This window comes from Schistocerca serialis, chromosome 9, assembly GCF_023864345.2.
Source record: "Schistocerca serialis cubense isolate TAMUIC-IGC-003099 chromosome 9, iqSchSeri2.2, whole genome shotgun sequence".
In the NCBI taxonomy this organism is placed as follows: domain Eukaryota; kingdom Metazoa; phylum Arthropoda; class Insecta; order Orthoptera; family Acrididae; genus Schistocerca; species Schistocerca serialis.
Window position 1 is genome coordinate 533,000,262 of NC_064646.1, and position 13,818 is coordinate 533,014,079.

Below are 13,818 nucleotides of genomic sequence, written 5' to 3' on the forward strand. Positions count from 1 at the left end.
AGATGGGAACTTGCACTCCAACACATCCTTTCATCCCGCCATCCCCCTGGACTGAACCTATGTTAACCAATCTCACTCTCATTTACTCTTTAGTCTTCTCCTCTTTCCCTTTCCTCTTTAGCCATTCACGCATCTTTTCATCCTACATAGTTGCGTTTATCTTTATAATATGTACCTCTTTACTTCTGTATTCATCCTCCTTGGTTTGAAGCTGGCACAGTAATTACAGTAGAATATCTTTGGCTTCCCTCTGACATCCATGCCTCCATCTTTGCTACCCTCCCTGTTTACCTTTCCCCTGTTGCTTCATAAGCTGGGTTGTGAATAACTGAATCCACTTTCCCATCTTCCCCTTTTTTCTCCTCTCTCCTCCCTGATGAAGGAACGAAGTTCCAAAAGCTAGGATACGTCAATTTTCTGTTCTGTTTTGTGTATCTATCGGCTGTACTGAGCTGAGGTAAGTACTGGCCAGGCCCTCTATCTCTTTGTTAGTATTTGTTTCATATATATAACACACACACACACACACACACACACACACACACACACACACACACACACACACACACACACACACACACACACACACAGGGTGATGCGTATTAACATTTAAAAACCTCCAAAGCACTGTAGATGACCCTGAGACAAGTAATTTAATACAAGACACATGGGATCACAAATGTTGGATACGATACAAATGTTGGGAAATGTGTCAAAAGCGAATGACAAATGTCACCAGACGATGTACCTTTCCATGCTTGCAGTGGTTGAGCCTCTTGGTCTGTCACACTTGATCATCCCAACCCAAGTCAAGTATTCATATCATTGTGGCTACGGACACATGTGTGCGACTTTAGTGATGGCGTTCAGGATTTGAGTCTTGCATCTGGCAGGCAGTATTTTTTTCATTGTGTTAAACAATTATATATTTATATTGAAGTTTGTTATTTCATTTACCGGTCTTGCAGTTTCCTTGATTTCTTGCAAAGTACAGTACAATGAAAACTACCATATTGCATAACAAGTAGATGAGTGTAAACTTCAGAATAGCATCATCGCCATTAAATGACCTTTGTTTTCTTTACTAACTAATGTCTGTAAACAAAAAGAAAAGTGACAGAAGCAAAAAACACAAAATCAGAACTGCTTTTGCTTGATTACAGCAGGGACAATAATTTTGTAACATCTACATTTACAACAGATCATATTTACAAAATGTTTTCGAAATTTGCTCTGTTTGCTCAAATGAAAGTATTGCACTGCTCAATCATTCCTTTACACTCAACCCCGACTGCTGCACATGCTGTGTGGTATGTCATCTGGTTACGTCATATGTTCAGTGTTTCTCACCAATTTTTGGGGTATTTTGAAATGTACAAAAAGGCAAATGCAGAAAGATATCACATTTTGCTGCACAATGCCTGCATCACAGAAAAATAATGTATACAAATCTTCTCAGATTTGCCACTGAATAACTTTGTGCAAGCCTCACAATATTTCACCAACACAACTGTTCGTCATCTTCAGGTAGTGGTGGGTCCTGTCATCACTGCTGCAAGATGTAACTGGTGATATTCGCACAGCAGAATTGAAATTTGTCGGGCTAGAAGCAGGAGTACGAATGTGTGGACAGGCACTCCCAGTTGTATGGAAATGCCATTCATAGTAGCCGTCTGCTTATGTGTTTTGGCAATGACTGCACTTCTGGACACTCGTGTGGTTAAAAGCTGAATTAACTCTCTGCAAAGTGCTGCATCAGGTCATACATCAGAGGATCTGGTTTCTACTGCTTTAATTTCATGGCAGTCAGTGCTGGATTCTGGGCAGTGCTTAGTCAAAATTCCATATTCCTGTTGGTAAGATTGCCCACCGTATGGCTACATGCCTCATTCTTAAAAACACAATCCTAGAGTGATGGTGCTGAGGATAAAATTTCAGTACTCTTGGGAAACGTGTGGTGCCCTGTATTCAGGCAGTGCTCTGCTACCACTAATTTACTGGGTGGCATTTTTGTCAGCGCTGTTGAACACAGTGTTCTTGCACAATGTGAGGTGTCTGCCCTGTATAAGATTTCCCATAATGGCATCAGATCTTATATATGATCTATGTTTTCTATGGTCAAGATTGTCTTTAACTGAACACAAACAATTCCTTAGTTTTGCTGGTAGATGAAAAACACACTTGATTCTGTTTCTCTTAGCGATTCTTTCCATTTTTGAAAACATGCCACTGAAATATGGCAAGAAAGCCATTTGCAGTGCTTGTCTAAGTATCTTCATTTACATCCCTACACTGAACTTGCTTTGCTCAGAACACATTGCAAATCTGTTAACAAAAATAAACATTCTGCTGGAACACTGTTCTTAGGTGTTACAGTTCACCAGGCAGACTGTCGGTATCTGAGATCACATGTGCTCTATGTGCCAGGGAGTGTAAGACACTACCACATTGTGCAGGGTGATGGCAACTTTTGGACCGCAAATATAACTCTGCGTGTATCAGTTTGCAGTAGAGACTATGCCCCAGTGTTCTGTCAGCTTTTCTTCTAACCGTGACATCCAGGAATGGTAAGCTGCTATCTTTTTGTACTTCCACAGTGAACTGAATATTCAGATGGAGCGAGTGCAAATGCTGCAGGGACATAGGTAGTGTCTGCATTATGTGGGCCACACCACAAATGTATCTTCAGCATTCTGCTAGAAGGAGGAATGTTGGATATTTACTACGGGAAATAGAGGATCTCCCATGGGAACACTGTCCACTTGATTAAAGTAGTTGGTGTTACATAAGAAATAGGATGAGGTATGCACATGTTTAAACAGCACCACAATTTCTTTCTCAAACTTGCTGTTAATAACCTCTAATGAGGGCTGCAGGATACTTTTGTAAGTAATGATATAACATTTGAGCTAACTAAAAGATCTGAAAGTTCTAGTTTAAGCATCTTCAGGTATTCTATGAAATCCTCTGAATTCTAAATATGATGGTCATAGTCATCCACATGATAAATTTCAAAGCTGTCATGTGGAAATTGCCAGTTCCATCTTGCAGCAGTGATGGTGGAAATCACCACCACCTGAAGATGCCAAAACGTTGTGTCACTGAAATATTGAGGGAGGGACTTGCATAATGTTATCTGGTGGGGAACCCAAAGTGTTTTTGCAACAGATCTATCAGGCAAGCCTGAAAAGTCACATATACTCCAAGCAGTAAGTACCTGTTGTAAAATGGTCACATTAGTGAGCTTGGCAATTAATTAAGAGTTTATCAATAAATTTGGCTTCATTTTGCAAGAAATTGTGCTGTGTTCCAGTACTCCCTCTTCAACAAAACTAATGTCAGTTTCTGCTCCACCTCTTCAGCCCGAGATCCTATGTATACTCTTGAGCATTTGTGTAAGATACCTGTTTATTTATAAAAATAAAAGTAACTTCTATCATGACTTTCCCATTCTTGTCCAGTGGGTTTGTTATCCTGCTGTTGCCTACTGCAGACTACAAGATTACTGTTGAAGATTTCTGCAAAGTTTTTCTTCCTTTTTAGTGTACCAACATTTCACTGTGTGGTAATTGCCTGGTACTGTTTAACGGGTGTTTTAACTGTTGTTTCAGAGATGCAATACCAAGCAAATGCAGTGAGGATGACTTGCTTGCCATGATTGGGGCAGCAGTGAGAAGAAAGAAGAAACAACATGCAGGTAAGATACATTACAGCAAATGTAACTCTATAGATAGAAAGAAAATTTCTGCTTAACAAGTCATAGCAAACATAAGAGCAAAATAGAACGAAAAACAACAGTGATAGAACCTGTGTTTTTTGTGTAAACTTGGATTTAATTTTTATTTAGTATTCATTCTGATTAATGCCCATTGGACAACAGTATATTTCAGCCCTAGAATTTGGTTCTGCAAGGTCCACCAGATAACCATATATGGCTGTTGTAACTCCTTTATTGGACTTCAGAAGTTTTCCAGCAACAAATCTTTTTCTTTCTTTCTTTCTTTCTTTTTTTTTTTCTTTTTTTTAAAAAAAAGCTAAAATGCAGAAAACATCATAAAGGAAACACTCACAGAAAAGCATCAGTGTCCTTGAAACAATGGAAACTCCAGTAGGAATATCAACAATGTTGGAAAAGACAGATTACTACTTACTGGTGAAGGCTGTGGCTGAAAGCTTTATGTAAGTGTCTTTTAATTCTGCCCATCTGCAACCTAAGGTATCTTCTTTATGGTAAGTAACAGTCTGTCTTTTCCTTCATTATTCATTAGTGTTCTTTGTTTTTATTTCTGTTTAGCAAGCATCATGTGGTATATAAGGGATGCGAATAGCATCAGATGTTGAATCATCACTCTGGAGGATATGAAGGTGCTGCATATTGGTGTGAGACAGCATTATCTGATGAGATTTTGAAAGAAACCTCATTGTGGATGTCCATTTGGTCGCCTGGTTAAACCTTGCAACATCTGTATTTTTGGAGTATTTGGATCTGACAGTGGCCTGATGTTGGAAAGTAAGGGCATACTCATCATCAATGTTCCAGTTGACTACATCAGACCACTACAAGGGAGCATCACTGTGTAGTGTACTGAGTACATTGTAACCTGTTCACGTCTGTGACTGCCATCTGAGAACAAGTACAGTAAACTCTCATGCAGCTACACTTTTGGCTAGCTAGATTGACACTTGACAAGTTTCAGTTTGCGTGCACCTGAAGCCAAGCATTTGCTGGTGTTTTTTGGCAATCTACTGCTAATCAGTGCACTGGTGCGTGTCAAAAGTCCAAGTATCGTCAATTCGTGCATGTGTTGGTTGAAGCTCTAGTGTGTTTCTTATTCGTATTGCATGGTTTCATGCCACTGCCATCTATTGGAACTCCTTGGAAGTACAGTACATACAGTATTGTTCTATGCAGTGCAACGTAGCCCTGTCAAAACCGACAATTAGAGTGCGCCGCCTAACACTCTCCACTTGTTGTCGGTACATCAAAGCTGAGTGTTTAACAGTGAATGTACAACACCCTGTTGTGTTGCCACGTGGGCATGCGTAGAACAGAGGAAATGGCATAGATGTATCAAATGCTTTCATTTGATGGCTGCCACAGCCTGGTTTCAAAAGTCAAAAGTTTGTCTAGTGCATTTCGAGTGTTGTCAAGTTGTGCATCTGTGTGTTTCTGATTTGAGGTTTTGTGCTCCCACTATGTGCCTTAAAGTGTCCAGAGATAAAAGGGGCCAAAAACCATAAAGGACTAAGTCGAGTGTCTGTAAAAAGAACACTGAACGTGACTACGGGCACGAAACATAAAATGAATGTGATCTTGTTGGAAAAAGAGCTTCACACTTTGCAGAGAATTGATGCTGGTGAGCCACCCACAAAAGTTGCTGCAGAGTAGGAGTACAATTACTGATCGGAAGACAAATCGATCAGGAATTGAAAAATTTTGTTCCATCCAAGCATTGGGCAGCGCAGTGAAATCTTAAAAAAACAATGAGAAAAGGTGCACATCCTCAGTTAGAAGAGGCATTATTTTTGTGGCACAAATAAATAAGAGCCAAAGGTGTGTCAGTTTCAGGTCCTCTACTTTGTCAAAATGAGCTGATGAGCTGATTGAAGGAAAGAAGCAAGAATTCCTCGGAAGTAATGGCCGGCAGGATCGTTTCAAGAAGCAGCATGGCATTCATGAAATTGCCATCAGTGCCAAATCATTATCTGGGGATGAAGCTGCTACACTGATTTTAAGAAGAAACTGCACACAATCATTGACAAAGGAGGTTATACTGGCAATCAACTTTACAAATGTGATGAAACTGGGTTGAATTAAAAAATGCTGCCAATGAAAACCCTTGCCTCTAAAGAAGAAGAAATGGCTTCCGGATACAAAAAAATCAAAGAAAGATTTAATGTCCTTGCTTGCAGTAATGCCACTGGCAATCATAAACTGTGTCTTACTTTAATTGGCAAATCCAGAACACCGAGAGCATTTAGACACCAACCAAGCAGTTTGCCACTGAGGTACACGAATCAGTCTTAAGGCATGTATGAACAGTGCCATCTTCAGAGAGTGGTTCCAGGCAGAGTTTGTTCCAGCTGTAGTAAATTACATGGAAGGAAATGGACTTCCTTGAAAAGCGCTACTTCTTGTGGACAATGCTCCTTCTCACCCAGGTGATCTGCAAGATGGGGATATCAAAGTTGTATTTCTCCCACAAAATGTCACGCCTCTATGTCAACCAATGGACCAAGGTATTCTTGAGGCGATGGAAAAACATTACAGACGCAAGATGCTGGAATACTTAATAGGTGTGATTGATGCTGCAGATGATTTTGTGGAAGTTCTTAAAAAAATCGATGTTTTAAGTGTCATTCATTGATTGCTGAAGCTTGGAATCTAATTCCTCCAGTTCCTCTTGTTAGGTCTTGGAAAAAACTCTTAGATTGTAAGGCAACCTAAGTGGTGGGAAGGAGGAGGCAACACCGAAACTCAAGCTGACATAATTTTGGTGAATTTACTGGAGAAGCTGGTTGTAAAGACACACACTTCGAAGACATTGAAGAGTGGATAGAAAATGGCATTTTTTTCATGTGACTGAGAATGAAATCGTCCAAATTGTGACTGATCATAAAGTGTCAGAAGACTATGTTTCTGATGATGAATCAGAGAAAAATATTCCTCACACATTCTGTTACGAAGTGATCCAAACTGCCCTGGAGTACATCAGCCAACAGGCGGAGACGATTTAACCTGAAATGGTTTGATTTCAATGTTGGAGATGTATTGTTGCAGCAATAGTTTCTCAAGCAAAAAAACAAAAAAAAAAAAAGACATTTGTGACTTTGTTACCAAAAAATAAACTCTAATGAAGCATCCTAGAACTTCTATGTCCATAACTTAAAAAGTTTTTTCTTTTTTTTTTATTTTCTTGAAAGTTCCTCTAGACGGACTTTTTGTTCCTTTGAGTAATCTCTAGATTTGTTTCATAATTTTGTTCAGTAGTTTATTGTTTACTCAAAAGAGTAGGTAATAAAATTAAAACTCCTGTTATTTCCTGCTGCCAAATAAGGGAGATTTTTTCTGTAAGAATGCAAAATAAACGAGCTTTGTTATACAGCATTTAAAAACTTTGAGTTTTCAATCATAGTTTGGTGCCTTTTTAACATGTCAACACAATTTTTTCAGTAAAAAAGTGCAGGGTTATTTGCAACCGTATCAGTAATGTTTTACATACCCTACGCACGTTTTACGATCGTATTTCGCAATATTGATGCAATTTGGAGTGTTCACATGTGAAAACAGGGGGACTTTGATTTATCTGAAATTTTTGTTATCGGAACCAGCCACCGTCCTGATCATTTCGGATAAACAGGAGTTCACTGTAATAGACTCCCTGCAACATGCTGTGTCATACAGCTAGGAGCAGCCAGACTATGGAATTGCCGTCCTGCGCATAGGCTGCCATTAACACCCAAGCAAATGACTGCATGTGAAGTGGTGCCATGATCGAGAAGTACGGACTGCTAATGAATGGTGTCACATTATGTTCGCTAATGAGTCCCAGTCCTGCACTGCTCCAAATGACTATCGTGGAGAAGTTTGACAGTGACCCGGGGAGATGGGGAGAGGTCCCATTCTTCCACATTTTGGGGGGGAGGGGGGTCACAAAGCAGTCCCATGGTGTGGGGAGCCATTGGGTATGACTTCAGGTCACGGCTTGTAATGGCCGAGGGAACTCTGATGGTACAGCAGTGTGTAATAGTATTGTGGTGCTATTTTTCAACAGGCCAGTGCTTGTCCACATGTAGTATGTGTCTCTTTAAATTGTCTGCGTGATGTTGATATACTCCTGTGGCCAGCAAAATCCCCATATCTGTCCCCGATAGAACATTATGGGACCAACATGGACGTCAACTCCATCCCACTGCCTGTATCCATGATTGCAATGTCCAGTTACAACAGTTGTGGATCACCTTTCTCAGGAGGGTATGCAGCAGCTTTACGACATCCTCCTGAACTGTCCAGGCCAGACAGGGGGCATTGCTGTATTGATAAGTGGGCTCAAACTGATAAGTTCTGTGTAAATTTGACTCTGTTTTGTTATCACTGAAATAACATCACATACCCTCTAAATTAGCTATGTTTCAATTTGTTTTCTCCCCACCTTCTGAGTGTCTCACTTTTCTTCAAGCAGTGTAATTTAAGACAGACATAAGTATATGAAAATGGGATGGCATATCACATTGCTATTCAACTATGCCCCTAAGAAAATTGTAAGATAATGGAGAAGAGCAGGTGCACTATTACACTGACTAGAACGTAAACTTAAAGATAGAATTATATTGTGTAACCTATACCGATGACATAATACTAATTGACAGAAACATCACTGATGTGCTAAAGCAATTTGAAATATTAAGGGAGCAATCTAGGAAAATTGGACTACTAATTTCACCTGGAGAAAAAATTCTTGGACGATACCAAAATGGCACTGGGTGAACTTATATAGGCAACAACACAGTATTCGGTGTTAAAGAGTTTAAATAATTAGGTGAAAAAGACCACTGAACATCATAATGAAAAGAAGGCCATAGAATCCAGACTTCAGAAAATACAAACTGTCTCTCAGTTAACTAAAAGTATTTTTCCTGGAACTCTAAAATCTAACATTGTACAACAGTGATCAAATTAGAATTTCTTTATGCATGAGAGAGACTCTTTGTCCAACACAAGACATGAAAACAACAAACTGAATTAGAAGAATGTAAAATTGTAGTAAAAATCTTAGGTCCAAGAATAAAAGATGGAATACATCACACAGGATCCAGTGTGAAATCTCCAGGCAAATTCCTAAAAACTCTTGTTACAATGTGTCTCCAAAGAATCCAACTTGTGGGACATACAGAAAGAATGTATCCAAACAGGCAGCTCATTGGATTCCCACATACTTGAAAAATAAGATCCAACTGATGAAAACAAACAGGAAGAGACCTTACGAAATTGGAATCACCACATTTACAGTATTCTGATGTAGTGATGAGTCACACAGAGTGCAGTTTCACAGTAGCTTGATCGATGCTTGTACTTGTGGATGTAGTATATGCAAGTGTGTACAGCGTTTCTTCTGGTGTACTCACAATATGCTAATTTAGTGGCCGAGCAGTGAACCGGATCCCTACTCGGTTCCAGTGTGCTGTACTAATTATTCTTCTTCACTATACATTTATGCTTGGAGCTGCAAGAGAGGTCATTTTCCAGATAGTTCCACAAAAACAACAAATTCTCAGATATCAGTTTAACTTACACTCCTCAACATCATAGACAACACTTCACATTAATATGTTGCAGAACACTAGATTAGTGTTAAAATTGCCAGAGTAAACATTGTTCTCCATGTGACAGATTGTCACCCGATGTCCAAAATCGATAAATTTTATATCTCTGCACAGAGAAGCAGCTGGTTGCTCATTGTCATCTGTGGTGCTAATCAATGGGTCGACCTCGTTGCTGGCACAGCGCCACCTCAGAGTAAGTGGCCCCTCATCCCAGCAGGTGGCGATGTTTAAACACCCGTATAGCTCCCCAGACTTACCGCGTCTGTGGATAACTCCGTCTCTGCACAGAACTTCCCACATTTCCCACACAGTGGGCCCTCGTGTCTCTTACACACAATAAATATTCAAACTTATTTCATTGGCTAAGTTAAATTTCGAGTGAGACATGCTATTTTGTAAAAAATAGCAAACGGTAGACATGGATGTTATGGTGACTCTTTCCTAACGCAACATTTGTGTATTACACTTGTAGAAGTGCACTGCAACATAAAACAGTAGACCGTAAGTTCAAACAATGGAAACTCCAGGTTGGAATATCAGCAGTGTAGGAAAAGATGGAGTGGTAATTACCATAAAGATGGCACGTTAAAATGCAGACAGGCACAGTTAAGACACTTACACATAAGCTTTTGGCCACAACCTTCATCAGAAAAAGAAATAGAAATACACACCATTCATTCACACAAGCAAGCACACCTCACACACACATGACCGCCAACTCCGACAGCTCAGGCCAGAATGCTAGTCTGTAAGTTTGCTACACAATAAATAATTATTCTGAGCTACAAGAAAAATGGATTCAAAGAACTAAACTGCTTGAAGAAAAAAAAGGGAAGCTCCCTGAAGCAACGTAGTTTCACGAGTGTGCATACCAGTGGTAAATTATGAGAGTCGCAACTCTCTGAAATAGATACAAAGGCCACCAGATTGCATTAGCTTTGTTTGTGTCTCGGATTGTTACCGTGAATGGTAGGAGCTATAAGAGATGTGAAGAGCGTAAGATGTTGAGTGATCCCTGTTAAGGACACAGATGCCCTGTACTTCTGTGAGTCAGCATTATCAGCATGTAACAAAATTTGAAGGGGCCTAATTGTGTGTCTCCATTTGCCAGGCTGATTGAATTATGCAGTATGCAGATTTGTGAGACATTCAGATGTGGTAGTGTCCCCATGTTGGACTGCTTGGGTACGTAAGGATGGCGTGCTTGTCAGCAAGCTTCCGGTTGACTGTGTCTGACAAGCCCATGGGAGAATTGCTGTAAGTACGCCGAGCACATTGTAACCCTTTCACACCTGCACCTGTCATGTGATCAGCAGTGAGTCACATTCTGCAAGACCCGCGATGACAGTTGTCAGTGAGTATGACAACGACATAGGGAGAGGGCGTGTGGGGCAGCATCGGATATGACTTCAGGTCACTCTGACAGCACAGCAGTATGTCATGGACATCCTACATCCTCATTTGCTACCTCCATGTCCAACGGAGTTACAAGAGACAGAGCAGTGAAAACATATCCAGTTGTTGACTCACAAAACGGTTTTGAGCTGTGACGCATGTAGTCTTAAGTGAATCATTCATACAAAAAGAAAAGAAGAGGAAGCTAAAGTCAGAATGTGAAAAAATTGGAGAATGGAATGGATATTTGAAGACTTCACACTTGAAACTCCCAGTTTTCCTATTGTGAAAGTGCCTTTGTGACCATATGCATTTCACTGATGATAAACTTTTTTTTTTCCCCCTGGGTCTTGGCTCCATATTTTTTCATCCAGTTGAGTCAGAATGTTTGCATAGTATTTGTGAGGTATTGTTTCAGTCTTGCAAGCTAATCTAAAATACAATCCCTTTTGCATCCTAGAAAACAATGACCACTCTTTCTCTCCGATGAAGTCACCTTGGCTATTTTTGTGCAACTGCTGTTTCATTTCATCCACGGGAACAGATTGGTGCATAGAATCAGTTGTGTGTCAGATTGTCCCAAATTGTTTTTCACATTAGGTTGTAGTCAGGCTTCAACAGACATGCCACTCACTTTCTGGTACGGCCACGGCATCAACTGTTTTGCACATCTTTTTAATTACTGATCTTGCAATATCACACTGTGTTCTTTCTCAGCTTTTTCATATTTGATTGTAATTCTAGGAAGTAGTTCATGAGTCACCTTACAGAGACATATGCCACATATGAATTCAGCCACCCATTCCTTAACTATTGACTATGAAGGAACTCCCCCCATGAACCATGGACCTTACCGTTGGTGGGGAGGCTTGCGTGCCTCAGCGATACAGATGGCCATACCGTAGGTGCAACCACAACGGAGGGGTATCTGTTGAGAGGCCAGACAAACATGTGGTTCCTGAAGAGGGGCAGCAGCCTTTTCAGTAGTTGCAGGGGCAACAGTCTGGATGATTGACTGATTTGGCCATGTAACATTAACCAAAACGCCTTGCTGTGCTGGTACTGCGAATGGCTGAAAGCAAGGGGAAACTACAGCCATAATTTTTCCCGAGGACATGCAGCTCTTCAACTTGACTAGAAGAAGGGATCGGTTGGTAGGACATGTTTTGAGGCATCAAGGGATCACAAATTTAGGATTGGAGGGCAGCGTGGAGGGTAAAAATCGTAGAGGCAGACCAAGAGATGAATACACTAAGCAGATTCAGAAGGATGTAGGTTACAGTAGGTACTGGGAGATGAAGAAGCTTGCACAGGATAGAGTAGCATGGAGAGCTGCATCAAACCAGTCTCAGGACTGAAGACCACAACAACAACAACATGAAGGAACTGACTCCTAATAAGTAAGATGATGCCTGTAGAAAAGTACAACAGAACAGTAATCTCAAAAAAGGACAGGATAGACAGTACATTCTGTAGGACATATTAAAAGTGATTGGTAAAAGAGACTTGGTGTGTTAAATGCAGCTTTTGATTACATGATAATTGAATTGGATAGATAAACAATCTACTTGCTAAGTGGCGGCAGAACACACACATAAAAGAAGATTATAATTAGGCGAGCTTTCAGAGCCAGTAGCTCATTCTTCAGGCAGAAGGGTTGAAGTGGAAGGAAGAGGGGTGAAGGATAGGTCTAGGAAAAAGGGTAGATTTTGAGAAAGTTACCCAGAACTGCAGATCAAGGGCTGACTTTCCAGATGGGATGTGATTCCACATCTACATACATACTCCACTAGCCACCATATGGTGCATGGCAGAAGGTACCCTGTCTCACTACAATAAAATTACTTGATAGTTGACATCAATCACTTGCTGCAACAATGTTGCCACATTGGCTACTAGCTACCGTTTGGTACAGGTGACAACAAACAAGCAGCTCACTTCACAAATTATGTTAAATGTTTAACACAGAGCAATTTTTCTAGTGGCTGGTGCAAGGTATGTCAGAAATGTTGGATACTCTGTCGACTATTGATTTAATGTGATCAGTGACTGAACTGGGGCAGACGACCCGTTTTGTATCCCTGACTGTAAACTTGTGTCCTAACCCAGCCGAGAAAATTGTGGTCAACAGTCTGCAGCAGTACTAATATCATGATCGCTTTGTTCATGGCGATTAAAGCTAACCCTTAAGGGTAAACTCAAGACAACAAAAACTCAATTTCAGGGCTGAAAGCAAATTGAAATTTCTCCGTGTCATTTGTTACCTGTAAGTATCCTTACACTAGCTGCACATGCTGCCATGTTAGAAACCAGTGAACAGTCCATGTGGGCACTTGGTCGTGGATTATAGATGACTGAGGCAGATTCCAAATGAAGAAATAATGACAGGAAGAAAAATAAGACCAAATAGAACAGTCAAAACAATGATGAAAAATGATGCAGCAAATTATTAAAAATAAAAAATATATATTTAAACCAGTTAATTGAATGAAAATAATAATCACACTCTTTTGGTTAGATTTAGAAATAAAAATTTTGCTACATTGATGAGATTCAAATCTATGACATGCTACACATTAGATTAATCTGCCAACCATTGTGCTATGCCACAGCACTGCATGAAGTAATTATAAATGTGAATGTAGTGACCCAGTTGCAACTATGAATTGCAACCTTAATAATTTCAGTTTCACGCACTGTAGTGAAAAGCTTATCTAATGTAAGATGATCTCTGTGAATATGATAACTATATGTATGATACTGAATTACACCTTGTGCTGAGTTATATGGTAGTGTTTGGTTAGTGCTATGAATGAAATGTGTGTCTTTCATTAGCATTGTTAATGTGTGTTGTTTTTAGTGTAGCTATTGCGTGTCATGAAATACATAATAAAAATGTAGGGCTCATAATTCGGGATACAAATACATCAAGAAAGAATGCTGAACCGGGAATTGGAAGTGACTGGCCAATTTTGGTGGAGTTTGGCAACAGCAGACAGTTCAAGTGTGACGCTGACTACTCTTATTGGCATTTGAAGTGCCAACTATCAAGTAATTTTATTTCAACTGTAGTCAGTTCCTTTCCCGTTCCATCTGCCA

General features: G+C 40.1%; 1 protein-coding gene across 1 annotated transcript in view; it reads left to right on the forward strand.

Annotated features, from left to right (window-relative positions):
- The window catches only part of LOC126418889 (molybdenum cofactor biosynthesis protein 1-like), a 330,883-nt gene extending 327,207 nt beyond the window's left edge, over positions 1 to 3,676 (forward strand). The window contains exon 5 of the mRNA XM_050085895.1: positions 3,612 to 3,676. Coding sequence (XP_049941852.1) covers positions 3,612 to 3,638 — 27 coding nt within the window. The 3' untranslated portion in view covers positions 3,639 to 3,676. The remainder of the gene's footprint in view (positions 1 to 3,611) is intronic.
- The last annotated feature ends 10,142 nt before the right edge of the window (positions 3,677 to 13,818 follow it).